Raw genomic sequence first — 26729 nt, forward strand, 5'->3', positions numbered from 1 at the left:
GGTAATGTACATGAAATTCACATAATTTTATTCCAGTTATGGCTATGGGTATCCACGGGGATTTTTTTTCTTCCGCTTCCAGCTCACAGAACAAATAGTTCTATCACAGATTCACAAGAACAAGCTCTCACACACCAATACAAAAGGTAACATTAATGCTTAAATGGAAAAGTCCTCTCCAAATAATTCATTAAAAGATTTCTTTGCCTTTTTTTTTTAAAGTCGTTTTGGAAAAACAAAACAAAAACTATGATACCGAAGGGTCTAGTAAAGTAGTTAAGGCACTCGCTCAGTCTGTGTCGTCTGGTGCTAGTGAGGCCCCAAGGCGGTGGCACGGAGGCAGGTCACCCCCGCTCTTGCTTTGCTCGCGCACATGTGCCCTCATGCTCTCTGACTGCTGAAGGGCACTGAGGAAGCCTTGGGAAATGCAGAGTTGGGGTGCTTTGCTCTGCTGGCTCTGTCTGTGTGCTGGGGGACAGGATGCATGTCATTCCATGCCCAGAAGCTGAGCAGAGCCCTCAGCGGCGGCCAGGATGGGCTGGGCTGGCCTTCTGCTGGGCAGCTCCAGCAGGTCCTGCACCGCAGCCGCCGGGCCCTCTTGCTCAGTGGTATCCTGACACACCTGATCCTTGGGGGCAGCCTTGGGCACACTCTTGCTGGAGTCAGCCTGGCAGATAGCAGCCGTCCGACCTGCTGCCTTCTCTTCCTTGCGACTGGCTTCCTTGGCCGCATTGGCTAAGCTCTCCTTGCGGCTCCGCGTGACAGCCATGTGGTTGCTGGTGGTCAGCATGGGCTCTGCCTCACTCTCTGAGATGGGGTTGTTGCCACTGTGAGTGGACTCGTCCTCACTGTCCTCCTCAGCCTTCTCATCCTGGTCGCCATCCTTCCCATGGTGCCGGGCTTTCTGGTGGATGCGCTGATGGCGGACCAGGCTGTGCTTCAGTGTGAAGGTGCGCTCACAGGTCTGGCATTTGTACGGCCTTTCCCCTGCAGTGACAGAACAAAGAAACCGTGTCCATAAGCGATAAGCCCACCACCATCAGTCCCCTGCTCTTCGTGAGCAGCACCAAGGCTAACAGATGAAGGCCTGAGCTGAGGGGCGCTGAGGGGCAGTGGGGACCTGGTGGGGCCTAGGATTCATACTTACTGGGGGAACCCCTACCGATCTGTCTGCATTGGCAACCTGGGGACCAGGCATCAAAGGGGCATGTGTTCTCTCCTCTGGTAGTCTCCTAGCCTTTGATTTTTATATTCAGATCCAAGATGTAACAGCAGAAGGCTTTAGGGGGTCCAGGCTAGCTTGGGTCAGGGCCTGGAAGGGACAGGAGGGCTCTCTCGTGGGCCGGCAGGACAGTGGCCCTGAGCTCTGACACAGAGCAGCTGTGGTTTTCCTCCTGCTCAACACACTGAGCAGCTGAGGGCAACACCTGTCGGGAGCCCAAGAATATCCCTCTGTCAAGAGCCAAACACCACACGCCTGCAAATCCCCCGAGAGGCCACAGCCGGGGCCAGGCTGACTGTGCACAGGCTGGGGTGAGTGTGTGATAGCACAGGGGTGAGTGTGAGTGTTTGTGTGAACATGGGGCTGAGTGTACAGATGAGTGTGTGTGCTGCAGGGATGCATCCATGTGTGTGTGGTGGGGAGGACAGAAGAGACATCATGTGCAGGGGGCCTGATGTTTCTGTGGGCAGAGGTGGGATGTTTGTATCATGTGGCTTCAGAGGTCTATCAAGGTCTCTCTGCTTTGGGTCTGGTCTCTACTTCCTTGATGGTGGGCTCCAGAAGGAACAGGCTGATGCTCAGACAGGATGCCTTGCAGCCAGACAAGATCCTGGTAGTCTTGGCAACCCGGCTGAAACAAAGTCAAGAAGAAAAGTCCCTGGGATGCTGCAGTTGTGCACCAAACTGCTAATGGATGGCAACACCAAGGCCTTCCTAGCAGAGGTCGGGGCGGTGCCACAAAGAATATGGTTCTGCTGCTACAAAATTCCAAACTGTACCCCAGAGCTGTGCTCAGAACAAAATGAGACCACATGTCCCAATGCCTAGCACATAAAGTGCCTACAGAATTTGGTAACCACTTGTAAGACAACAGGGGCAGCAACCTTCCTATTCCACAGAGAGACTGAGGCTCAGAGGGCCACTGGTCTAGTTGATGTATAATGCTCCCAAGACCACTGCTAGTGGAACTTACCTGGCTCCCCTGCAGGGAACTGTGTGTGTTCTCAAGAACTTGGAGAACAGCTGGTGAAAGCCCTATCTTACCCAGGCGGGAAGGACATGTGCTATTGCCAAGTACGTTCTTTCTCTGTGGCCTTGTCTCCACCACTCCTCACAGAGGATCCTCGGAGCCTGGTTCCTTGTGGGGGTCAGAGAGGGGACAGAGCCAGAGAGCTAGGCTCCTGGGAATAAACACACTTCATTCACTGGGGTGAGGAGCTGGACAAACCTGAGGCTGGTGCCTAGTGCCCTGAAGTGAGTGCACACATTAGTGTCGGTGGTGGGAGGCCTGGCCCGTGAGTTCCCTGACGCTCTCTGCTTGTCCTGGTCCCTTACCTGTGTGTGATCTCATGTGCCGAGTTAGGTCCTGCAGAGACCAGAACCTCTTATTACACACGCTGCACACCTTCTTCCTCTTGTCGGCCTTGCTGGCCACACTCTTGGGGGAGTCTGTCTTTGGCTTCTTGTCATCATCACTCTTCTCTGAGGCCTTCTTTTCAGCTGTGCCCTCCCCCTCGGAGACACCCTCCCCGTCCTCCTGAGGCTTCTCTGCCAGGGCCTCCCCGGCCTCAGGTTCCACAGCTGGGAGGCCTGCAGGTGCCTCCTCTGGCTCAGGGGTAGGGCTGGTTGCAGGGGTGGGTGGTGGTCCCTCAGTTCCTCCACGCCTGCCCTCCTCCTTCTGCTCCTCGCGGCTGTGGGCCTTCTTGTGGCGGCTCAGGGTCCCCAGGAACTTGAAATTTTTTCCACAGACATCACAGGCGTGCTTCAGTTCCTGCTGGGGAGAGCCCCTGCCACCTGTGGTGCCCTCAGCCAGCTTGAAGTCCATCAGCTTGCTGGCAAAGTTGAGGTCAAGGCTTTTGTTGCTGACGGCGTCCTCCTCCAGGCCCTCGGCGTCCTCATCCCTCTCCTCCCCAGCATGTGTCTCCTCCTCTCGCTCCCCATCCTCCTCCTCTCCCTTCTCTTCGCCACTTGCAGGGGAGGCTGCCCCTCCCCTGTCCTCCTGTGAAGGGGCTCCTGCTTCAAGCCGGCCAGGCTCAGGGGCCTCTTCTGGTGCCCGCTGCTCCTTCTCCCGTGAGGTCAGGTCTAGCACCTCATTTCCTGCTGTCGACGTCTCGGCGTCTGACTGGCTATCTGTGAGCAAGCACAGAGGGAGAAGGGCCTGAGATGGGACACTACCAAAAAAAGCCCCTTTACAGCTGAACTACACCCCCAGCAGCCCATACCCTAAACCCAGCAAGGATCTGTCTTGCCCTGGATTCTCATCACGTGACCCTTCCACCCTGTGGAGGGTCAAGGTCAATCTGGGAGATGTAAGGAAGGCACACATAACTTCCACTTGTATATATATATATATATATACACAGGCTGGCTGTGCAGGGCTGACTGTGCCTCAGAAGTCCTGCCCCCCCATCAATGAGATGCCTACCATGACACCCACTGCCTGAGAAGGTGAGTGACCCAGGGCAGTACAGAGAAGGGAACTTGGAGAGAGCAGAGTTGGGTACAGTCCAGAGACTCACAGCACTAGGGAGGTGGAGGAAGCTGAGTTGTAAAAGTTATTTTTCCAGTGCAAAGAGATTATTCAAACATGCAACATACACAGGACCTCCCGCCCAGTACTCCAAAATACAGTGCCGCATGGGAATTTCATAGTAAATGACCCAAAGCATGTCTCTCCTGTGGATATGGTACATATACACACTTGCCTAATCTCCAGGTAGAGAACTCAGCAGCAAAAGGATACACATGCACACTGTGCCTTCCTGGCTATGGTTAGTGTCCCAGATGGGGAGTAGAAACACGTAAAAGAGAAGGGTCCCTTATTTATGCCAGGAGGATGGTCAGAGCACCCAGGATGTGAGGGGATGAGAAGGGAAGGAGGCTGTGGAATGTGTACAGGGTGTGGGGAGATGATGGATTCTGGGGAGGTCGAGCTCTTGCAACTTTGATTCATGACCCTTGACTATGTCTATCTGTCCACTTTACAAAGCAAAACTGAACATGGGTACTCTACCCCAGTGTGGCAACATGAGCCAACCAAACAAGTGACAATATGGTCAGAAGCACACTTTCCTTCTTATTCAGGTTGAATGAGAATTTAATGCCTTTCCCAGATCCTGTTCTATGACTGTGAAGTAGAACCTTGTTGGCACCTGCTCTTTAGCTATAGACCCTGGCCAGTTAATTCTGTCGATAATCAGGCTGACTCAGTGCTTTGTTTCCTGGCACAAACATCAGACACACATCTCTCAATATCTCAGATCTGCTATTACAGCTCTCAGCCAGCAAAAGATCACTGCATCTAAACTGGATCTTGCTTTTTGCAACTAGATGGACTGAAGTGTCAACCTATGTCTATTGCTCTTCCTCAGTTTCCCACACTTGTTCATCAAGTGGGTCACAGGGCGGGATGAAGGAGTTAGTTCCATGCCCCCATGGTCTGAAGAAACCAACAGATACTCCTCACACCTGTGTGGGTTCTTGCCGGGTTTACCCAAAGCCATTTGCACAGCACATCCATATATTTTATTTCTTCTAATATGTCTTTATTCTGATTGCATCTTTTGGGAGTCACTGTTTGGGTATCTTGAGAGGCCTCAAAAGGAAACAAGTAACTGTAGTGTCAATGTAAAATTTCTCAAAAGAAATGATTTTTGGAAATTATTCAAAAGCTTAGAGAGTAGGAATCTTGAGATATACATACCAATGTCTAAGGCATGTTCCAAAGAAAAACACGATGTTTTCTTGAATCAATTCAATAGAGAGCATCTATTGAATGAATGGATTTTGGTATAAAGTCTTACAATTAAAAGACACAGAATGCTCAGTTTCTTATGTGTTGACTTTGCGGGCAGTAACATTAAAAAAGAAAAAAACAAGAAGGGTTAATTTCTGGTTCCTTCTGCTTTGTCTCCATATTATTAATTTTTCTTACCAAAACAAAAAAAACACCAAACTCACTGCCGCTGACTCGATTCCAACTCATAGCGATCCTTCCTTGGGTTTCCGAGGAGGTATGTTGTTGTTGTCATGTGCCATTGAGTTGGCCCCGATTCACAGTGACCCCTCCTTGGGTTTCCGAGGCAGTATCACTACTGAAGTAGATTGCCCAACCTTCCTTCTGAGGAGTGGCTGGTGGGTTTGAACCGCCATCCTTCTGGTTAGCAGTCAAGTGCCTTAGGCACTATGCTACCAGAGTTCCTCCGAGGAGGAATAAGGAGTCACCAAAGACTACTTCAACTCAGCCTTGCGAGGAAAATGGAGTGTTATCCTTACTTCCTCTGGGAAACAAAAGGCAGCTTCATTACATTCTGCCCAACTTCCACTAGGGGGAGTATTTGAGCAGAGTAACCCTTGCCCTTCACATTTGCAGGCAACTCCAACAGATTCCTGAATTGTCCTGAACAATAGACCCAACCTCTTGACTTATCAGGAGTATCCTACAAGTCAGGCCAGATCCTATTTTGGTCTCCTCCCTCAGCACACACCCAGACAGCCTAGTTACTAACAACCTGCAGTTGCTCCTACAGGGAAATGGGTATGTTCCCAATCACCCCAACAGAAGACCTACTGCTTCCTAGAAATCAACTCAACAAACTAGCAATCAAAACCATTGATCTGATTGGGCGATGGCAGCCCGCTGAAGAGGGTCACTCTGCCTGTGCTTCAACGCACTCCAGGGCCAGGGCTGGAAGCATTTCCTGCAGTGCCATCGGTGCTGGCGATGGGACCCTGAGGCTAGTAGAGGGACAGAGCGTTCAAAGCCTTTATATCGATTCTAGAAGTCCAAATGCAGGGGGGCCCATTGCCCCACAACGTTGCTAAAAAGGAGTGCACTCTCCGCCTACATGAGAGGAATTTTAAGTTCCAGTTTAACTCTGAATATCTGGTATATCCCACTAACTGGAATTCCCCCCAGTGCAGTGTTTTTAGCATTTCTTAGGGGGAAAATCTAGAGTCCAGACTTGTGGAGGACTTCATACGATTGAAAAAGGCAGACTCCCACTATACAAAATATGTTTTGTGATTTTGAGAAAATATAATCAAGACAAATAAACCTAGAAAACCCTGCCAAGAAGGTCATTTCCTGCCTTTCCTGGTCTTCCCCCAAAGCCTCCCTTTTAACTTCCAGAGAAGCAGTCCCTACAAAGGCTCCACCTTCCATCTTGCTCACCTGGCTTGAAAACCCTCCCTGAAATCCCTTTAAAGCTGCCTCTCTGACCCCTCTCTCCCTCTGAAACCTCAGGCCTGTCTTACCACAAATTGTTACCACAGTTGAACCAAACATATATTTTCTCTCGGCTAGTTTCACATTACAACTTTTAGTGAATTTTCTTTTCCAGAAGTTCTGTCCCTTAAAGAAAACCTATATGACTTCCAGGGAAGGGTGGAACACTGGATTCGGAGAAATACCAACTTGTAACTGCAGAGCTGAATACACTCACAGTGTAGAACCTGGTCCTGTGGTGAAGCCAAGACTTCAAGTTCCGATTTAACTTTGTGTCTGCTGGGTTCTACAGAGCTGCTCAGGTAGACATGGGCAGGAGTTTTTGTGTGCCTTGTCTGATCAGAATGTTAAATGCAAAATATGCATCCAACACATGGCTCTCACCCTTTAAGATTCCTCCAAACATGGGAAGCCATGCTCTCTCCCAAAACTTTGGTGACTGGTGGCTTTCCCACTTTCAGAAGTGCTCTGGGTAAACTGCTTCACTGCTTTCTAAACCATGCTGTGAGAAAAGTGCTACTGGTCAACAGATAACGTACTGGACTGTTAAACATGAACAGTGACTAATCGATCGTCTACTCCCCAGATGGTGTTCGGAAGCTCACTGTGGGTTTCCTGTGGGCGGGACAGTAGATGATCCCAACAATTCCTGGCTCCCAGGGAACTAGGGCAGGATCTCTATCCATATCCACCACATACTTTACTCAAGAATGCCCGGAAAGTATGTGGAATGGAGGCTGGGGGGAAGGGACACGAGAGCAAATCAGCCTACAATTTCTATAATTTTACACCTTTGTTCTTGTTAGCTGCCTCCAAGTCAGCCCCTGACTCACGGCGACCTCCTGCACCATCCCCATGATCAGCTGCAGATCAAACCACTGTGTCCTACTGGGCTTTTAACAAGTGACTTTTTTGAAGTAGATCACCAGGCCTTTCTTCCTAGTCTGGTCTTAGTCTGGAAGCTCCACTGGAACCTGATCAGCATCACAGCAGCACACAAGCTTCTACCGGTAAGACTAGTGGTGGTTGCATATGAGGTGCACTGGCTAGGACCTGAACTAGGTCTCTGCATGAAAGGTGAGAATCTACCACTGAGCCACTACTGCCCTCAGTTTCAGAGCCATAACCCAAAAACCCACACCTGTTGCTGTCGAGTTGATTCTGACTCATACTGACCCTACAGGACAGGGCAGAAGTGCCCTGCAGGGCATCCAAGGCTGCATTCTTTATAGAAGCAGACTGCCACATCTTTCTCTCACATAGTGTCTAGTGGGTTCAAACTGCCGACCTTTTGGTTAACAGCCAAACACTTAACCATCGCACCACCAGGGCTCCCTTTAGAGCCACCAAAACAAAAAATAAAATCAAACTCACTGCCGTTGAGTCGATTTGACTCATAGCAACGCCTTCTTGGGTTTCCAAGGTAGTATTTCTACAGAAGTAGATTGTCCAATCTTCCTTCCAAGGAGTGGCTGGTGGGTTTGAACTGCCAGCCTTCTGGTTAGCAGTCAGATGCCTTAGGCACTACACCATTAGAGCCACAGAGGATCTAAATCTAAATGAAAGATCAGTCAACTCAATAGCACCGGGGAATTTATTCTACTAGTGCTTGCTGGGAGGAGTGTGGAAAAGGCAAAGAAGGTGGCTCCCCACTGGTAAAGCAATGCTTCCTTCTCCTAAAAACAAAAACAAAAACAAAAACACCCCACTAAAACCAAACAAACAAAACAAAAAACCCAAACTCTCTGCCATCAAATTGATTCTGATTCATAGAAACCCTATAGGACGACTAGAACTACCCCCAACAGGTTTCCAAGGCTTTATAAATCCTTACAGAAGCAGACTGCCACATCTCCTGTGGAATGGCTGGTGGGTTCAAACTGCTGACCTTTAGGTTAGCAGCAAGCGCTTAACCACTGCAGCACCCAGGCTCCTCTCTCGTACCAGGGACCTGGAAACGCTACCCATGCAGATGACCCCTACTCCAGGATAAAGACAAGGTGCCTGGATGTGGGCTACATCTTCCAAGTGTGAGACAGGGCACATACTAATGCCTCACACCTTCTACTACACATTGACTCCCAACCTGGTGGCACCTCCCAGACCAACACAGCACCCCACCCTACCTCACCCCAGCCCAAAGAACAAGCCACAGGATACAGCAGCACCCTAGAAAAGCACAGCTTTGAGGGGGCTCTCCAGGCTCCTAAGCAATGGGGAAACAGAAAGCCTTTCTGGATTTGTGAATCGAACAAATCCAGTGCCTGCTAGTACTGTTACTAACCCAGAGCCAATGAGTCGTGTGGCTACACGTGTAACCTACAGCCAGCTATCTTGTGCTTTATTTTATGGGGTTGGGTGGGGACGGAGAACCCCAGCAGCTGGAGATGATGGAGTGTACTGGGAGAAGGACGTGAGGAGGTACAGAAGTTGTAAGGAGAAAAAAGGTGACAGAAGTCTGGGCAGCTGTTAATTGCTCTGCAGGGGGTGGAAGAAGGAAGCACATACCAGCATATCAAAGTAATACTCAGTGCAGGCCAGGCAGAGATGTGACTCCAGAAAAGACATGCAGCGTGCTCTTTCAAATACCCGAACAGTCTGATACTGAGGGAGACAGTTATTGAAGAGAATACAGCCCTCTACCCTTCCCCATAAGTAACACTAGGCCTGCGGAAGCCAGTCCTGGACCTACCATGATTCCGAGATGCTGAAAGGCAATACCCTGAGATCTGTGGGTGCCCATCCCTGTTCTTCGCAATGGGGAAGAAGCTGGGATTCGAAAACCAAAACCCCAAGCCTTTCCCCGACTCCCCACCTCCCAGAAGTGCCCCAACTACACACGAAGGCATCTGCCGGGACAGCAGCAGGATGGTCCTGATAGCTTAGACAAGGGGTGGGATGGGAACTAGCGCTGTGCTCCAAATCCCTGGGATCCTGGCTAGAGTCAGCTTGCTGTGAAGTCTTGGCAGTCCTGACCTGCATTCTAAGTCTGATACAGACGTTGGACACCCAGCCCGCCACAACCTGGAAGGTTAGAGAATTTTGTAACTCTTAGCCAAGCGCACATGAATAGCCCTCGTCTCTCTCTCTCTCTCCACTCTTGACAACCTGGAGGCACTACCTGTACTATCATGAGCTCCAACATCTCTCTCTTTGGACTGGGGGAAAAGCCCGTTTCTTCTCAGGGAACAGTTGGTAACTCCATGTTTGCGCAACTGGTGGCGTTCACAGTTAGATTTGGTAGAAAAGAAGGCATCGCATTTTTGACAAGGGAAGGGCTTCTGACCTGAACGGGAAAAAAATATATATTTATCTGGCTTTCTAACAAAACGAAAAGTAAAAGTTGCTTTTGATTTATTTCCCTGGGGTTATTGACATTTCTTTCCCCCCCCTCCTCCACCCCCCTTCCCTTGTAAGAAAATAAATATTATACATTAAAAAAAGCAAAGATACTGAGACCACCAATTAACTTTTTAAAAATGATCATTTTCCCTTATCCTGAGCGGAACAAAATGAGTTTTTGTCTTCAAAGTACTAAAAGAAATTTAACGATGAATCCAAGAACATATATGTTTAAAGTAAAACAATGGCATCCACAATTAAAAATGTAAATTACAATAACAAAGAATGAAAATTAGTGAAGGAATTTTAGAGCCTGGCTAAGAAACACCTATATTACATCAAAAGTAAAAGACGTTTATTAACAATTTCAAGCATGGCCAACAGTATGAATCTAAGGTAGGTATGAATCTAGGGAAATCTAAGGTAGGTAGAAGACTCACGCAGCGCCCCCATTAGGGGGTCCTGGGCATGGGGCGCAGGCTCCTCCAGGCTGGGCAGCTCTGGGTACCCTATGAACTGACTAGAAGCCACTGGGGCTTCAAAATGTCCCAGAGCTGCTGGGTCTGACTTGCTGACCAGTGACCCCCGCCCAAGGTCACTGTGATCCTACCCAGCCTGGAGGGAGGAGATCTCCTTGTACTTAAAGGTTCATTGTTTCCTTGCATTAAGCTCCTGCTTGGTAGTAAATAAGTGACCAGTGAAGCTCAAGAGCCATGCTAGATCACAAGCACTCCCACTGGGAAACAGCCTGCTCATGGAGTCCTGTCCCCGACCATCACTTTTCTCTTACTGTTCTCCATACCCTACAAATGGTGGTAAACACAGGAGAAAGGAAACCTCCCTCACCACCCCTACCCCCGCCCCCACACGCAGTGCTCTGGCTCAGTTTATGTTTCCTCGCCTCTTATGTGGATTCTTTTTGTACTGTAAACAAAATGTTTCAAAATGCAAGCAAGGCTCCCCTTCAATTTGCCTGTGCCTGTCTGGATGGATGTGAGGGGGAAAAATGGCAAGGGCAAAGGGGGCACAGTGTGGAGTGGAAGGGAAGAGGGGCAGGGAAGGGACTGGGAGGGCTTCAGGAGACAGAAGATGATGGTTAATTGTTTACTGTCCCCTGATTCTTCTCCCCCACCCACCCCCAATCACTAGATTCTAAGGTCCTCCTCCTCAGTTTTGCAGGGGGCAGGTTTTATATATTAACACACAGGCTTCTGGAGCTGGAGCCCAGCACTTCCGTCTGGTAACCTTGGGATCGCCCTCATCAAAGGCATCATTCAGAGCTGGTAGCCAAGTCCTGCAGCACAGCTCCCTTCCAACACACTTCAGCCTTACTTTGGAGTCCAGGGACTGAGGTCTGCTCAAGCTCTGGAGAGCAGGCACAGGAGCCAGAGAGCCCTTGGCCAGCGAGCAGAGAGGGCCTGTTGCCTGAAGGTTAGCCAAAGGGTTTTTTTTTTTTTTTTCCTGGGGGGGCAGGCCTAGCACAGCTGTGTTGCCTAACTCCAGGGGGCATCGTTCACAGGGAGTGCAATCAATGTTGTGCAACACAGCACGGAGAGACAACGGCACTGCTGAGTTCTGCTATCAGTGTCATAAAAGAAGGGGTGTTTCCTCCCCAGTCACCAGTGGGGCTTTTCAAGAATACAGATACCGGGAAAAGTCACAAAGCAGAGACTCAGAGACCAGACCCTAAAGCTCTGCTGTGCCCAAGAACTACCCCTCCACAAAGGAAAGAAACATGTAGGGGCTTCCTGTTACAGATACTTTTAAAATTTCTTTAATTAAAAAATATAGCTTGAATTTAAAAATTAATCATGCTTTTTCCATGATTAGCAGTAAAAGATTTTAACCTTTATTGTGCATTTTCCCAATTAGTCCTTTCTACTGAAATCTGTACACCATATTTAATGATCATTTCACTCCTTTTTAAATAAGCAAAAAAAAAAAAAAATCGCTTTTCCTTTGGACATTTTACCATTAAAAGGCAACATTAGGGCTTTTCCATATAATGGAAGACTGAGCAGGAGAGGAGGAACTCTGGTGGCACACTGGCTAAGGCATTCAGCTCCTAACCCAAAGGCTGGTGGGTTGACTCTGCAGGAGAAAGATGAAGTGGTCTGCTTCCACAAAGGTTTCACAGCCTTAAAAACCCTGTTAGTTCTACTCTGTCCATACTATAGAGTTGCTATGAATCAGAATCATCTTGATGGCAGTGGGTGTTTCGTTACTTTTTGGAGAGAGAGAGAGTCAGGAGAGAAGCGAGAAGAGATCAATACAGAAGTTATTATGACAGGATTCTTGATTTCTAAGAAAATAACTGCTTCCCATTATTACATGATTTACTCTGTAATTCTCACACTGCTAAATGCTTCATTTTATGGTTGGTTTGGACAGACTGATGTCTCATGATGCAGATTACTGTTAGGTGCCACTGTGTCGATTTTGACTCACAGTGACTCCCTGTAACAGAGCAGAACTGCCCCACGGGATTTAATTTAAGATCACAAACAGGCTGTAATCTTTATGGAAGTCGATTTCCAGGTCTTTCTTCCTGTGGCACTGCTGGGCTGGTTCAAAGTGCCCACCTTTTGTTATTAGCTGAGCACTTAACCATTGTGTCATCAGAGCATCTATGATGAAGATTAATAATGCTAAATTCAGAAAACAATGCCAACCAAGCAATGTTATCGGTTCTGGAGGTTCCCACAGCAACAATTAAGATACAATCATTAAATAAGGGACTTATTTTTTAAACAGTATTATGCTCGTTGGGTTGCAAGGATATATGAACATATTAGCCCTTTTGGTATTTTATAATATTACAGGCTCAAAAAACAAAACAACTTGTTGATGGGTGAACTTTATATAAAGAAACAAATAATTTTAAAAATATATTTGCAAAAGGAAAAAAAAGAAACAATTTTACCAACTTGGTAACTGGCACAGTTACTTTGGCAGGGGTGTTAAAAAGTACCTGTAACCACAGGGAGTTACCTTTGCTCCAAAAATCTATGACTCATTCCCTGTGGGCATCAGTCAGCCAATTCTAACTCTCACAGAATAGCCAAGAAATGAAGACAGAGTTTTATACTCAACTATATAATCCGATAGACAATAGGTTATGAAAGACAGTAGAATAGTGAACAGTAAGCTTGATGAACCCTGAAGACGTCAGGCTAAGCAACATGATCCCACTTATATGAAATACTTGGAATAGGCAAATATATAGACAGTATATTATAGATCACCAAGAGCTGGAGGGAGAGAAGAATGGGGAGTTGCTGCTTAAGGGCTACTGAGTTTCTGTTTGGGGTGATGAACAAAATCTGGAAATAGATACCGGTGAGAGTTGCACAACACTGTCAATGTACTTAATGTCACTGAATTGTACATTCAAAAATGGTTAAAATGGTCAATTCTGTTCTTTACTACCAAAATAAAAAGGCTCAGAAGAATGTATATGCACATAAGTATCATGATGAAACAATGATCTTGCCATCAGACTGACCATCAGAAGATCCAAACACCAGAACTGACCACGTATTTAACATTTTGCTTTTTTTTCAAGGAGACTCAGGGTTACAGAAGTGGGTCACAATTATGGAGGAAAATCTTGCAATTGCCTTTTAAAAATGACATGAGGTGGCTTCCGACCCTCACACCTCTCACTGTTCTCACTCTCATGGGCAGGTCTTTCCGTGCTTGGCAGAGGTGTATGTGGGGCTGGGTGACGGTGGCCAAATTACAACTGGTATCAGAAGTGCTTTCCACACTGAGGTTTGGAAACCTTATTGATTTTCCCTCTGATGACTGGTGGGTGGAGAGAGCTCCAAATTGGCAAAGAGAAGGGAATTAAACCGTGAGAAATGTGAGGGGGCAACGGGATCCCAGAATGTGGTAACTGGCAGGTTCTTAGTCATCACAGTCCCAAACTTTTCATCTTGTGAGGAGGAAGGGGAAGATGGAAGCAAAGAGCAGAGGGTGAGAGGCACTGGCTCTGAGTTCTGGCACTCTCTCCTCCACCTGTGCCCTACATACGTGCTTGGGAGGAGCCAGAAAGGACAGTGCATGGCTCTCTCTCTCTCTCCTGAAGTGTTGACACTGTTCAGGCAAAGAGGTAAGGAACCAGGAACTGTTCCTGGTCAACAGGAAGTGAATGAGGTGGCACAGGCAAGGAGTAGAAGGAGGAAATTTAGCTGTGTGAGCAGAGAGCAGCCGGGGATACAAAGAATGACAATAGATCGCCAGCTTCCTCATTCAAACACTATTCCTGGAACCTTGGAGAGAGTGTGCTCCATGCACTGAGCAAGCAGGTGAATCCCTAGTTAGACACTTTCATCTGCTCTACCTATTGCTGCCTGTTCTGAGGGTGGGTGTGGTAGAGAGCATGCTTGTGAGACACCACAATGATTCCAAGCATTGGTGGAGAGGTCAGGAGAAGGCTGACTTTCAAAATAGAGACTTTTACCTTCAATGCAGTCTGAAACTGGAGACGGCTCAAAGCTTCTGGCCAGAACCCAACTAGATTTTAATACTACAATTAAACTGGAGAACCCAACTAGATTTTAATACTACAATTAAAAAACACCACCTTTTCCTTGTATGACACCTTTGTTGACAAGGCTATTTCAAAGTGAATGTTTAATTTCTGTCTTAAATATATGTCCACGGTCCCTGGGTGGTGCACACAGTTTGCGTCCAACTATTAACCTAAGAGTTGGCAGTTCAAACTCACTCAGTGTCACCTCAGTAACAAAAGGCCCGGAGATTTGCTTCTATAAAGATTACAGCCAAGAAAACCCAGGGAGCAGTTCTATTCTGTAACACATGGGGTCACCATGAATTGGAATCAGCTTGACGGTAACAGGTTTGGTTTAAACTCAAGCCTTAAGTCTTCTTTAAAAGCTTCTAGAAGCAGCATCTCTCAGAGAATTAGGGGGCAGGAATACTCAGCTCTGAGATGCTCCAACCATAAAACGTTCCACCAGGAAAATGTTAGGTCTACACAAGGCAGACTGCATTAGATGATTTCCTAGGTTCCTTCCAACCCTGACGCTCAATGAATGTAAATGTTTCGACATAAAACCAAACATTGTCAAGTGCATTAGACCAGTGGGTGATGAGATGACCCTGACTCATGGTGACCCCATGTGTGTCAGAGCAGAACTGTGCTCCATAGGGCTTTGAGTGGCTTATTTTTCGGAAGCAGAATGCCATGCCTGTCTTCATAGGTGCTACTGGGTGGACTCGAACTACCAACCTTTTGATTAGCAGCTGAGTGCACTGACCACCTGCACCATCCATGGAATAATTGCTTTCTAACATGATTTAACACAGATGATAATGAGGTTTTTTTTGGAAGTAAAAGCAGTGACATCCAAATGCACAAAGGAAGTGAGCACAGCCTAGTGGGTGCAAACCTTTATATGGTTTCTATGCATGTGATTAATAATTATTAGGCATCTAACTAATATTCTGCTTTAGATCTGTTTTAACCTTATCTTACCCTACTTTCAAGTCTGTTGCATGCAGGACATGTCAGAACACAGCCAGAAAGATGAAAGCATTCCCTATATACCTTGACAGAGGATCCACAGGCCACATGCACCCTGACCGTGGGTGAAGCTGCCAGGAGCTCAGGCCTGGCTTTGAATTCTAGCTCTACCTCTTATTCCTCACATGATCATGGCTAAGTGGGTTAGCCTCCCCAAGCCTCAATTTCCTCCTGGTAAGATGAGGATAACACCATCCTCATAGATTAGCTCTGAAAGGCTTCTCTACCAACCATGAATGCTCTTCTCATCCAAGTCAAGGCCCACAGTCCTCATTACAAGAATACATATGATGGAATGACATGAGCTAAACTCAAATGTACACATCTCTTAGGTTATCAGTGACTATGAAGGAAGACACAGCAGAGTATCTCCGTATTTTCATCTACCCACCCCACAGCATCACTACCTTTCTGAAGAAACCTCCCTCCTTCCTCCATCCTCCGTCTCCAACACTGCCAGGTTTTAATGATGAAAAATGCCAGGCAATCTCAACTGCTGGACTCATGAGAACGAACTTACAACAGCCATCTGCAAAGACCTGGGCACAGCTCTTGAAAGGAAACACTGGCCACTTCCCTCAGCTTAGGGACACAGTCAGGATAACGTCAAAGAATTAACGCCCTCTTTGGAGGAACCCGTGCACAGTACCTACCCAGCCCAGGACTCTGAGCTGAAGGAGGGTGGACAGTGAGAGGCTGGCTTCAGCAGAGAGAGAGAGGAAAGCTGTGAGGAAGGGCCACAGCTAGACTAATAGTTAGATCCAGATTACCTGTCTTCTGAGAGCAGTCACAGAAATACTTCTGCACAGATGCTGTGCTGGGACAAACAAATGTCACCTAAAAGGGGAGAAGAGACTGCAGTGTGGTGTACCTTCTCTTTAAACCTTGTCTTCCTTTCTGAACCACTTCCTCCTAATAGAAACTACTAATTAGAGTTCTAATGAACACTATTTTACTCTCTTAGGCACAAATGATTTCAAAGGGAAAGGGAATGATGGCCTGCAACTGTAGCATATGCTTTATGAGTCTAGAAATTCTGGTTAAGGCATCCCTCCACTGACTGGCACTGCTGACTGAGTCCTGCCTTCAAAGGCCCACCCACCAGCAGGGAAGGCTAGCAACCACAGGGCAATCCTTGCAGCCAGTACAGTTTCAGGAGACCACCAGCCCTCCTATCCCCAACTCACAGGGACTCTCCCTTCGCAAGTCTCCTCTAGACATGTTCCTGCTCCCCAAGGACAGCCCCGTGACCTTCCTCATGCTGTTCTACTTGGCCTAGAGGAGACAGCCTTCCCTGAGCTACTTCAGAGCCTCAAGGGGTGATTAACTCTAGATCCAGTGTTTCCACCTGGTATACAGCCCAGCTCATTCCCCCGCCCCTGCTTTCCCCTCACCAGACTGTCTAAACCTTGGGGTTGCTAGACACAGTAAGCAAACATAGAGGCTGTCCATTCAAATTTGAACTTCAGATAAATCATGGGTAATTTTCTAGTATAGGTGTATATGTATCCCAGATCATGGAAGAAAGGCCCAGTGACCTGCTTCTGCACCCTGCAGCCAGGAAAACCCTAGGGAGGAGATCTACTCTGTTATCACATGAGGTTGCCATGAGCTAGGATTAACTCAATGACAAGGGGTTTGGCTTTTGGTTTTTTATGATCCCAAATGTTGTGTGGAAAATACTTATACTAAAAATCATCTGTTATTTATCCAAAATTCAAATTTAACTGGGCAGTCTGTATTTTATCTGGCAATCCTGTACCATGTAACTCTTGGCTGTTTTTGGTTCTATCTGTTAATATTTGGGTTGTAAACTCTAAAAAGGTAAAGATTTCATGCTTATCCTTACTTCAATGTTAAAAATCTTGCATGATTATTAAGTGAACTGTAATTAAGACGACAGCTGTATGATCATTTGAATATTAGAAGTATTTGGTATAGACTTACATAAAGCATATTTCTTATCTTAAACTTCTCTGTAAAAATCAACATATAAACTAACATAAAACTCATGGGATATCTTTCTGGCAATTTAAGCCTGCTACTTAGAATATTATTTATATTTGGATGTTTCTTTGGAACAGCTGACAATCTTTGACAAGATGCGACTGCCCTAATGAGCAGGACATGAGTTGCCAGAATCACCACGTGCATATCCCCTTTAAAAATACACAGCTGCCAAATAACGTCACACAATGTTCAAAGAAGAAGAGCTGCCCTCAGGACGCCAGGATGAAATTTTGCTTGTCTAAGTCCCATGTTCACTATGTTTCCATGCCTTAATATAAAGTCTCCTTCTCTTAGCTGTGACCTGAGAGAGACTATCACCCCCTTCTCAGGAGAGGGCAAGGGGCTGACGGAAGCGAGGGATTCCGCCTGGTCTATGCTCACTTTCACTAACACATCTGCACAGTGAACGCCTCAATTCAACAACAGCTGTCCTTGGAGGGCTCAGACCCAGGACAAGAGGTCATTCTGGTAACCAAAAAGGGCATTCCAGTAAAGGACCTGGTTAAAAGATCATCCTAGTTACTAAGAGTACACAGGGAATAATCACAGCATCACCAGGCAAGCCCTCTGCTTCTGAGGCAGGGAAGAGAGAGAGTAGGGATGGACCGTGGGAAAAGCCCCCAAGTCTCCCCATCCCTGCACAGTGCAACACCCTGCTGGAAAGTGGTGTCTTACCGGTGTGCGTGAGCATATGCCTCTGCAGGGAGCTGGCCCACGGGAAAACCCGGGGACAGTGGGGGCAGCTGATCTTCTGCAGGCAGTTGGCGTAGGAGTTCCGTCTGGACCTTAGCCCCTTGTCTTCTGGGGGGCTGGCCTGCTCCTCATCACTGGGCCCATGGGGATCAGCCGGGGCTGCAGATACCTCCTCCTGCCCGTCATCCTCCGCACTCTGCAGGAACGGACTGAACTTGTTGGTGTCAGTGGTGGCCAGCATCTTCTCAATACTGGCGAACTCCCCACTCGAGTCTAGGTCCACGCCACCACTGTTGACCTTGGACCGGTTCCTCACCCCTTTCTTTCGGCCCCTCTTCTTGGCAGTGCCAGCCAGCCCTTGCTCGGTGGGAGAGATGGCCTCAGGGCTGGTGGCTGCAGGGGGTGGGTTCTCAGATTCTTGCGGGGTTATGGTGTCAGCAGGGGTGGGTGTAGCTTTGGGTATGGCACCTCCCATAGTGTCGGGGACCATGGGGCCACTGCTGGTGCTGGTGGGCCCTGGCTCAGCCACCTTGGTCTTCAGCAGGGTGGGGGCTGAGGACACAGAAGAGATGATCTGGGCGATGGAGGCCAGTGGGGGCAGCTCATCAGTCACAGGGGGCTTTGGCAAGAGCAGGGGTGGCTTGGGGCGCAGTGGCCGCAGCAGGGCTGACCCACTGATGAGGGCCGAGTTGCTGAGGAGGGTGGGGTTGGCCAGGAGGGGCGAGCTGTTCATGAGGGCTGAAGAGTAGATGGGGACCGCGAGCTGCACAGGAGCCTGCAGGGCCTGAGCGTGGGGCTCCCGGGGGGTTGCTGTTGAGGTGGCCAGTCCTGGGGCTGCAGGCTTGTCCAGGCCCTCACTGGGCCCAAATGCCCCTGACAGAGTGGGGCACGGGGGTGGACAGACTGGGGGCTGCTCGCCTTCTTGGGTCTCCTGTTCGGTCCTTCTGGCCTCGCTGGGACCAGGTGTGTCCCTGTCTCCTTTCCTTGGGTTCTTGGGGATGGAGAGATCAATGGGCTCCATGGAGCAGTCGTAGGGGGTGAGGGAGGAGGGGCTCAGAAAGGAGGCAGTGCTTTCCTGTTTTACGTGGACCAGGGTCAGGCCCTTCTGGGAGAAGTCAAGGGGCTCGTTGAAGTCCACTGCAAAGCCACTGGCAGGCTCCAGCTTGACAGAGACATGAGGGGCTGGGGTAGGACCCCCATGTAGGAAGCCATTCTGGGGCTCCAAGAAGGCTGCAATGGGCTTGCGGTCTGCAAAGTCACCACAGCTGCTGTCCTCCACCATGCTGGCAGCTTCTGCAGCTGGCCCGTCAGCAGGACCCCCACTGCCATCTGAGGCCAGGACATAGTTCTCGATCTCATGCTCTGGCACGTGCAGGTGCTGCTTAAGGATGTGGTGGATGCAGTTGCGCTTGGCTGCGAAGGCTGAATTGCACTCCTTGCACTCAAATGGTTTGCGACCCTTCTGGCAGCCACCCAGGCCACGGCCACAGTGCGTTCGCATGTGTATGCGCAGCGCCCGGTAGTGCTTCAGGTCCTCACCACAAAGCCGGCACACCGTGTCTGGGGCACAGAAGGCGTCGACCATCTCCGCGGCACTGCTGGTCACATATTCAATGTTCTTCTCAATGTCCTTGCGGGTGGCCTTGAGGTGCTTCTTGCGTAGGTGCCGCTCACAATTGGCCTTAACAGTGAAGGGGTAGTGGCAAATCTTGCAGATGTAGGGCCGCTCCCCACTGTGTGTGCGTAGGTGGCGGATGAGGGCAGCCTTGTCGGCAGCAATGTAGTCACAGATGTTGCACTGGTAGGGTGAGATGCCCAGGTGCGACCGCACGTGGGCGCGCAGCACTCCTGAGAAGGCAAACACCTGGTTACAGAAGCGGCAGGGGTATAGGACCTTGCGCATGGTGGGTGCCTTCTTGCTGGCGGGCCCTGCCATGAGGGCCTTGAGGTCGCCTTCTGTGATCTCTTGCTTGATCTTGGCCTCCATGTTCAGGGGCAACAATGCCTCAATGATGCTGTCCTGCTCCAGCTGTGCCTTAATCTCAGGCTGGCCTGGCAGCTCTACCCGAGGCTGCAGGAAGAGCTGGGTGGAGGCGTTGGGCTGGGCCCCAGACTTGGATTGCAGCAGGTGGACATTGGAGGCGGCCTCCACTGAGCCCTTAAGCAGCTTGAGTGGCGGAGGGGGCAGGCTGGGGCTGATGCAGCCAGGGGAGGCCTGCTGGGCGTTGACAAGGGGTGGAGGTGTAGAGGTGGCCACCACTGTGCGCGGTGTAACCAGGGGCTTTGGCTTCAGTGGGGGCATGTGCTTGAAGATGGCCTGCATGGGGGTGGCTGGGGCCTTGGAGAGGGGTGGAAGACTGATCTGGGGGGGCGCTGAGGAGGCCATCTTCAGGATCTGTTGGATGTCGGCCAGCTCGATGGCTGACTCACTGGAGATGGGTTTGACCACAATACTGCTGTCCGGCTGGATGATGAAACCCTTCTGGAAGGGCTGCAGAGACAGATGCTTCATGCTCTCCTTGGTAGCTGGGAGGACAGCTAGCTGGCCTCCAAGGGAGGTGGCCTCAAAGGGGGATAGACTCAGCAGGCTGGTGCAGGCGGGCTCCTGAGGTAGCTGGCACCTGAGTGTCTCAAGCTGGATGGCTTGGTTGTCGTCTGGCGGTGGCTCCTCGGCGAGGGTGGGCTTCATGTCTTTGGTGTGCTGCAGGCCCAGCAAGGCCAGGAAGACCTTCTGGTCGAGTGTGTCCTCACCCAGGGGCTTGGTCTGTGGTTTCTCCTGCCCCGGGTCCCCGGTGCTGTGGGTCTGCCGATGCAGGGCGAGTGAGAGGGGCATGGGGAATGCCTTGTCGCAGGTCTCGCAGACAAAGCGGTGCTGCTCGCTGATGCACCGCCGCAGGTTTGCTTCACACCAGGCCTGCACCAGATCCCAGGATAAAGGAGTGCATTAAACTTCACAAAACTTCACAAAACTCAGGTGTAGAAAATATCTCACCACCATCCCGGTATCTAACCTCCTTCTACTACATATAAGGAGTAGATCTCCCCTACTTGCTAATCCCCAGGTGGGGTAAGTAAAGTCACAAAGCATTTAAAATATCACATTTGCTTATGCTGAGAGAAATAAATCAGCCACCAAAGGACAAATATTGTGTGATCCCTCTTATATGAAATATCTTCCACAGGGAAGTGTATAGAAACCAGAGTTTATCTGTGGGGTGGGTGGGGTGGGGAGTTACTGCTTAGGAGACCCAGTTTCTGTTAAGGGTGGTAAAAAAATTTAGAAATTGATGGTGGTGATGGATGTACAACATGTGAAAGTAATCAGTGTTACTAAACTGGGCACTTAAAAAATGCTGAATTGGCAAATGTTTTGTTATACATATTTTAATCAAAATGTTAAAAGAAAAAGGTCACATTTGTTTGATGTGAAACATTAATCCCCAGGGGCTCTCATCAGGAAAGCAATGAACCACAGTTCAGTAATAATCCCGTAAGGTATTCTCTTTTTAAAAATAAGTACCTTGCAAAACTAAGTGATAGTGACAGAGATCTGAAAAACAGCTACCTCTGTGGTTGTAGAGAGAGAAGTGCCTAGAAGAGGCACCAGGGAGCCTTCCAGGCACTGGGATGTTCTATATCATCATCCGGGTAGTCACACAGATGTACACATATGTAATAATCCACTGAGCTTGAGACATGTGCACCTGAAGAACTTTACTACTGATATCTTACATCTCAATTTTTGAAATATAGGGGAAAAATAGCCTCAAAGTAGCTTTCCAAACCCACTGCCATCGAGCTGATTCCGACTCATAGCAACCTCCACTGGGTGTTCAATGTGGTGAATCTTTATGGAAGTAGATTGCCCCATATTCGTTCTGTAGAGCAGCTAGGTAGGTTTGAACTGCTAACCTGAAGGCATTGTATAACCAGAGTGCCTTTAAAGTAGCATTAGTAGTTGCTTTATAAGTAAAGAACAAATGCAGCTCTCTTCTTGTTCGGGTCAATGATGACCTGAATCATTTTTAATAGAAATGACGATGCTGGCTGTATCTAGCTGTAATGCAAATATTAAGGTCCCTGTATAGTTCAAGTGGTGTGTACTCAGCTACGATCTGAAAGGGGTTAGTGGTTTGAAACCACATAGCAGCACTGTGGAAGAAGGTCCTGGCAAACTGCGTCCCTAAAAATGACAAACAAGAGAACCCCATGGTACAGCTCTACTCTGTAACACACAGGGCTGTCATGAGTTGGAATGGACTCGACAGCAAAGTTTTTTTTTTTAAATGAAGATATTAAGGATGAGATTAAAAATGACAAATTCAAGCTAACATAAGGATGGAGTGATGATAGTAAAAAATGTACAACTTTAAACTGAAAATCCCCAAGGACACGCAAAAGGCAATGGTGAGCCAACCTCACATCCACAATGACATGAGATTCAACACAAAATAAAAGACCACTCACCCCTCTCTACCCAATGACCAAATGAAAGCTAGAAGGATGAAGCTGAATTGTAAGAGAAAACACAAAAGTGAACAGACATATCAAGGAAAGGAAGCCCTCAAAGAGAGGAAGCTCAATGCCAGGACATGGACTGGGGAGCTAGTTGAGGGCTCAGAAATACCTGAGAAATTCGGGGGAACTTTCTACAGGAGAAGTCAGTGAATCCCAAGTCATGGAAGCCAGCAGGAATTAAAGGGTTGTTCTGTATGAATGGCCTCCCCATCGCATCTCTCGGAAGCTGTTTGTGGACAAGTGCGTTGTGGCGTAGCAATCCTCGATGTGTTCGAAAGGTGACACAGCAAATGTCACATCTAGGAGAGGAAAGACAGAAGGCAACAATGAAGTCAGAGCTTCTAAGTATAAATGAGCTTTACTGTTTTTTTTTGTCATTTATTTCAAGAAATCAGGCTACTCATGGTTGGTACCAAAAAACTCACCTCCCTCCTCTTTAATAAAATCTTATCATACCAATTTCTGAGTATAGAATCTCTGCAGAAAGCACAACGTGTAACTAGGGCCTGAATGGCAAACATGTGCATACAACATGAAGGGGTGAGAACCTAAGACCACTATCGCAGGTCACTTTGTTCTTGCCTGAGTTACAAAACATAAAGTGATCATCTCATAGTTTTCTTGCACCTTTAGCTCCATGGAGCCTAATTATTTTAAATGTTTGAAAGTCAAAAACAAACAAAAAAACACCCATTTACCAACGTAACAATCAGGTCAGCATCTCTAGTATCAGATGGAGATAAAACAGTAATTTTCCAACCGAATTAGTAGCGAGTGACAGTGCTTATATATCTAATTCTGACATTCCATCTTTACCTGAAAAGTCACAGGCACTCCAATTTATCAAGCACAGACTAGCCATAAGGCACTCTGCAGGTGCAATCCACACTCCAGTCCTGACAGGCAGCCAGGGAGTAGCATTACTTCCATTTTACAGAAGAAAACACTGGGACTCAAAACTGTTAAGCAAGGTGACCAAGGTCACATAGCCAGTAAGAAGCAAAGACAAGTAAGAACAGGTCTGATTGACTTCCATGGCCACAGTCCTACACATACTTACCAGGAAGCCATACCCACTCCTTGAAAGACTCTCAAAAATGGCAGACCATTTAAAGGTCAATATACTTTGTTTTAGGTATTACCCTCTACATCTGAAATGTTGTCTGTGACACAAACCATTTGTAATGCTTTGTCACTCATCATACCAAGGCTGTCTTCTTGGTCTTTACTGAGAGCTGCATTAAACCAGTTGCTGTTGAGTCCCTTTTGATTCATGGTGATCCCACGTGTGTCAGAGTAAAACCGTGCTCCAGAGGGTTTTTAATGGCTGATTTTTAAGACGTAAATGGCCAGGACTTTCTTTCGAGGCACCTCTGGGTAGACTCAAACTACTAACTTTTCTGTTAGCCACTCACATTAACCATTTGTACCACCCAGAGACTGAGAACCATATTAAAAACTACATAATTATGATACCCCTAGACTTGCACTGAATAGCCACTAGCCACATATAGCTGTTTAAATGAATTAAAATCCCTCAGTTATACTAGCCTGATTTCAAGGCCTCATCAGCGTGCCAGGCAGAGCAGATATAGAACATTCTTGTCATTGCACAAAGTTCTATTGGATCTATCTGGACTCATGAACCAGTTACTGAGAGCTTGCTGTGTGCTGGCTGAACATCATTCCCAGTCTTTATATATACAGACAAACCTGACCCTCATGGAACCCTCTACCAAATCAAAACCAAACTCACTGCCATAGAGTCAATTCCAACTCACAGCAATCTCCACTGGGTTTCTAAGTTGTAAATCTTTTTTTTTTTTTTAATTGTGATTTGGGTGAAAATTTACAGAGCAAATACACTTTCCATACAGCAGTTCACATACACTTTGTCTCATGACATTGACCACAATTTAGCACAATGCAAAATCTCCTCTCCCACTTCCTCCCGATAGTTACCTCTTCCCTGTGTCCATCCCTCCATGCACTCCTACCCCTAAAGTGTCTCCCTGTGCCTGAGCAGTCCTTATTTCTCTCCTGCTTGTTCTTTCCAAGGAGTAAATCTACCTCAGGTAAATGCTCAACTGATATGCCTGTCTATTGTTTGGCTGGAAGCCACAGGTGTGCGTTCAATTCCAGACCTGAAGGGCAGCTAAGGGCCATAGTCTCAGTGGTTCCACCAGGCTCCATCGGGCCAACAAACCTGTTCCCTGCTTTTTCTTTTTTTTTTTTTCAAAATGATTTTGAGTTTTGTTCCACACTGTTCTCCCTGTCTATCCAGGATCTCCTACAAAGATCCTCTTCCAAGTGGTGAACGGTAGTAGCCGAGCACCATCTATTTATTCTGGTCTCATAGTCGTATAGGCTGCAGATCGGATGGTGTACCAGTCGCTAGGACTAATTGTTTCCAGGAATTTTTGATTTTCTTCATTCTTTTTGGCTCTGGACGAGGAGAGACCCATCGTTGCATCTAGATGGCAGCTTGCAAGCTTTTAAGATCCCAGTCATTACTCGCCACAGTAGGAGGTAGAACAATGTTTTGTGTAGTACGCTATGCCAATTGAGCTTGATGTCCCCTGTGACTATGGTCCCAAGCCCACAGGTTCAACTACTCGATCCCTCTGGGTAGCTGGCTGTGACCAAGCAGTGACTACAACCTTGCCCCTTGTCAGCCCCATTATACACCTGGGAATTCAGATCATACACATAAAGTCATTGGACCACTGTCTGCCACCCTATACATGTTCTTGGGTGCACTCTCCACTTCATATACATATCTAATATTTTAGCCTGTCCACCCATCTATCCACCCATATACCCGTGTTTGCCTTCACTGACCACACCATACTATATGCGCAAAAGGGTTCATCTTTGTTGTCTGTACTTCCCACATACCTCTCTATGTCTTTCTCTTCCTCAATGCCACTATATTGGTCACTCACATTTGGTACATTGCCCTTTTCTTCACCCAAATCAAAACTTATCTCTATCTATCTAACAGTATTCCCTCCCCTCCCCTCCCACCCCTGGTAACCAACAAAGAAAATGACCTTCCATAGATAAATGTTTCCTTGACTTTTACAATAACAGACTAATACAATATTTGTCCTTTCGTGATTGACTTATTTCACTCAGCATAATGTCCTCCAAGTTCATCCACATTATGCAGTGTTTTGCAGATTCTACGTTATTCTTTAGGGTTGCATAGTATTCCATTGTGTGTATGTACCATAGTTTGGTTATCCATTCCTCAGTTGATGTACACCTCGGTTGTTTCCATCTTTTGGCTGTTGTAAATAGTTCTGCGATGAACATGGATGTGCATATGTCTGTTCTTGTCATGCCTCTCACTTCTTTAGGGTATATACCTAGTAAGGAATAGCTAGGTCAAATGGTATTTCTAGTTCTAACTTTTGAAGGAACAGCCATACTGCTTTCCATAATGGTCGTACCATTTCACAGTCCCACCAGCAGTGTATGAGAGTCCCAATTTCTCCACATCCTCACCAGCATTTGTTATTTTCTGTGTCATTAAACTTTGCTACTAGTGCTGGAGCAAGATGGTATCTCATTGTTTTGATTTGCATCTCTCTAATAGCCAGTGATTGTGAGCATTTCTTCATATGTTTGTTGGCCGCTTGAATATCCTCCTTGGTGAACTGTCTATTCATGTCTTCTGCTCATTTTTTAATGGATTGTTTGTCTTTTTGTTATTGAGGTGTTGGAGTGTTCTACAAATTCTAGAGATAAGTCCTTGTCAGATATGTCATTACCAAATATTTTTTCCCAATCTGTAGGTTCTCTTTTGACTCTTTTGAAGAAGTCTCTGGAAGCACACAAAAATTTAATTTTTAGAAGGTCCCAATCATCTGATTTCTCTTCTGCTGTTTGTGCATTTTGAGTTATACTTGATAGTCTATTTATGCCGTATATTGGGGACCCTAAATTTGCCCCTAGTTTTACCTGGAGGAACTCTCCAGTTTTGGGTTTCACATTTAAGTCTTTGATCCATCTGGAGTTCGTTTTTGTGTATGGTGTGAGGTACAGGTCTTGTTTGATTTTTCTGCAAATGGATCTCCAGTTTTGCCAGCACCATTTATTAAACATTCTCTTCCCCATTTAATGATTTTGGGCCTTTGTCAAAGATCAGCTGACCATAGGTC

General features: G+C 47.5%; 1 protein-coding gene across 1 annotated transcript in view; it reads right to left on the reverse strand.

The window, feature by feature from the left end:
• Positions 1–487: 487 nt before the first annotated feature.
• The window catches only part of RREB1 (ras responsive element binding protein 1), a 91329-nt gene continuing 65087 nt past the window's right edge, over positions 488–26729 (reverse strand). Inside the window, exons 6-10 of the mRNA XM_042780219.1 lie at positions 22673–22862; positions 18028–20959; positions 9571–9735; positions 2558–3352; positions 488–987 (exon numbers count right to left, since the gene is read on the reverse strand). Coding sequence (XP_042636153.1) covers positions 488–987; positions 2558–3352; positions 9571–9735; positions 18028–20959; positions 22673–22862 — 4582 coding nt within the window. The remainder of the gene's footprint in view (positions 988–2557; positions 3353–9570; positions 9736–18027; positions 20960–22672; positions 22863–26729) is intronic.

The sequence above is a fragment of the Orycteropus afer genome, unplaced genomic scaffold (assembly GCF_000298275.1).
Source record: "Orycteropus afer afer isolate SDZICR_OR568_19922 unplaced genomic scaffold, OryAfe1.0 scaffold00027, whole genome shotgun sequence".
NCBI lineage: Eukaryota > Metazoa > Chordata > Mammalia > Tubulidentata > Orycteropodidae > Orycteropus > Orycteropus afer.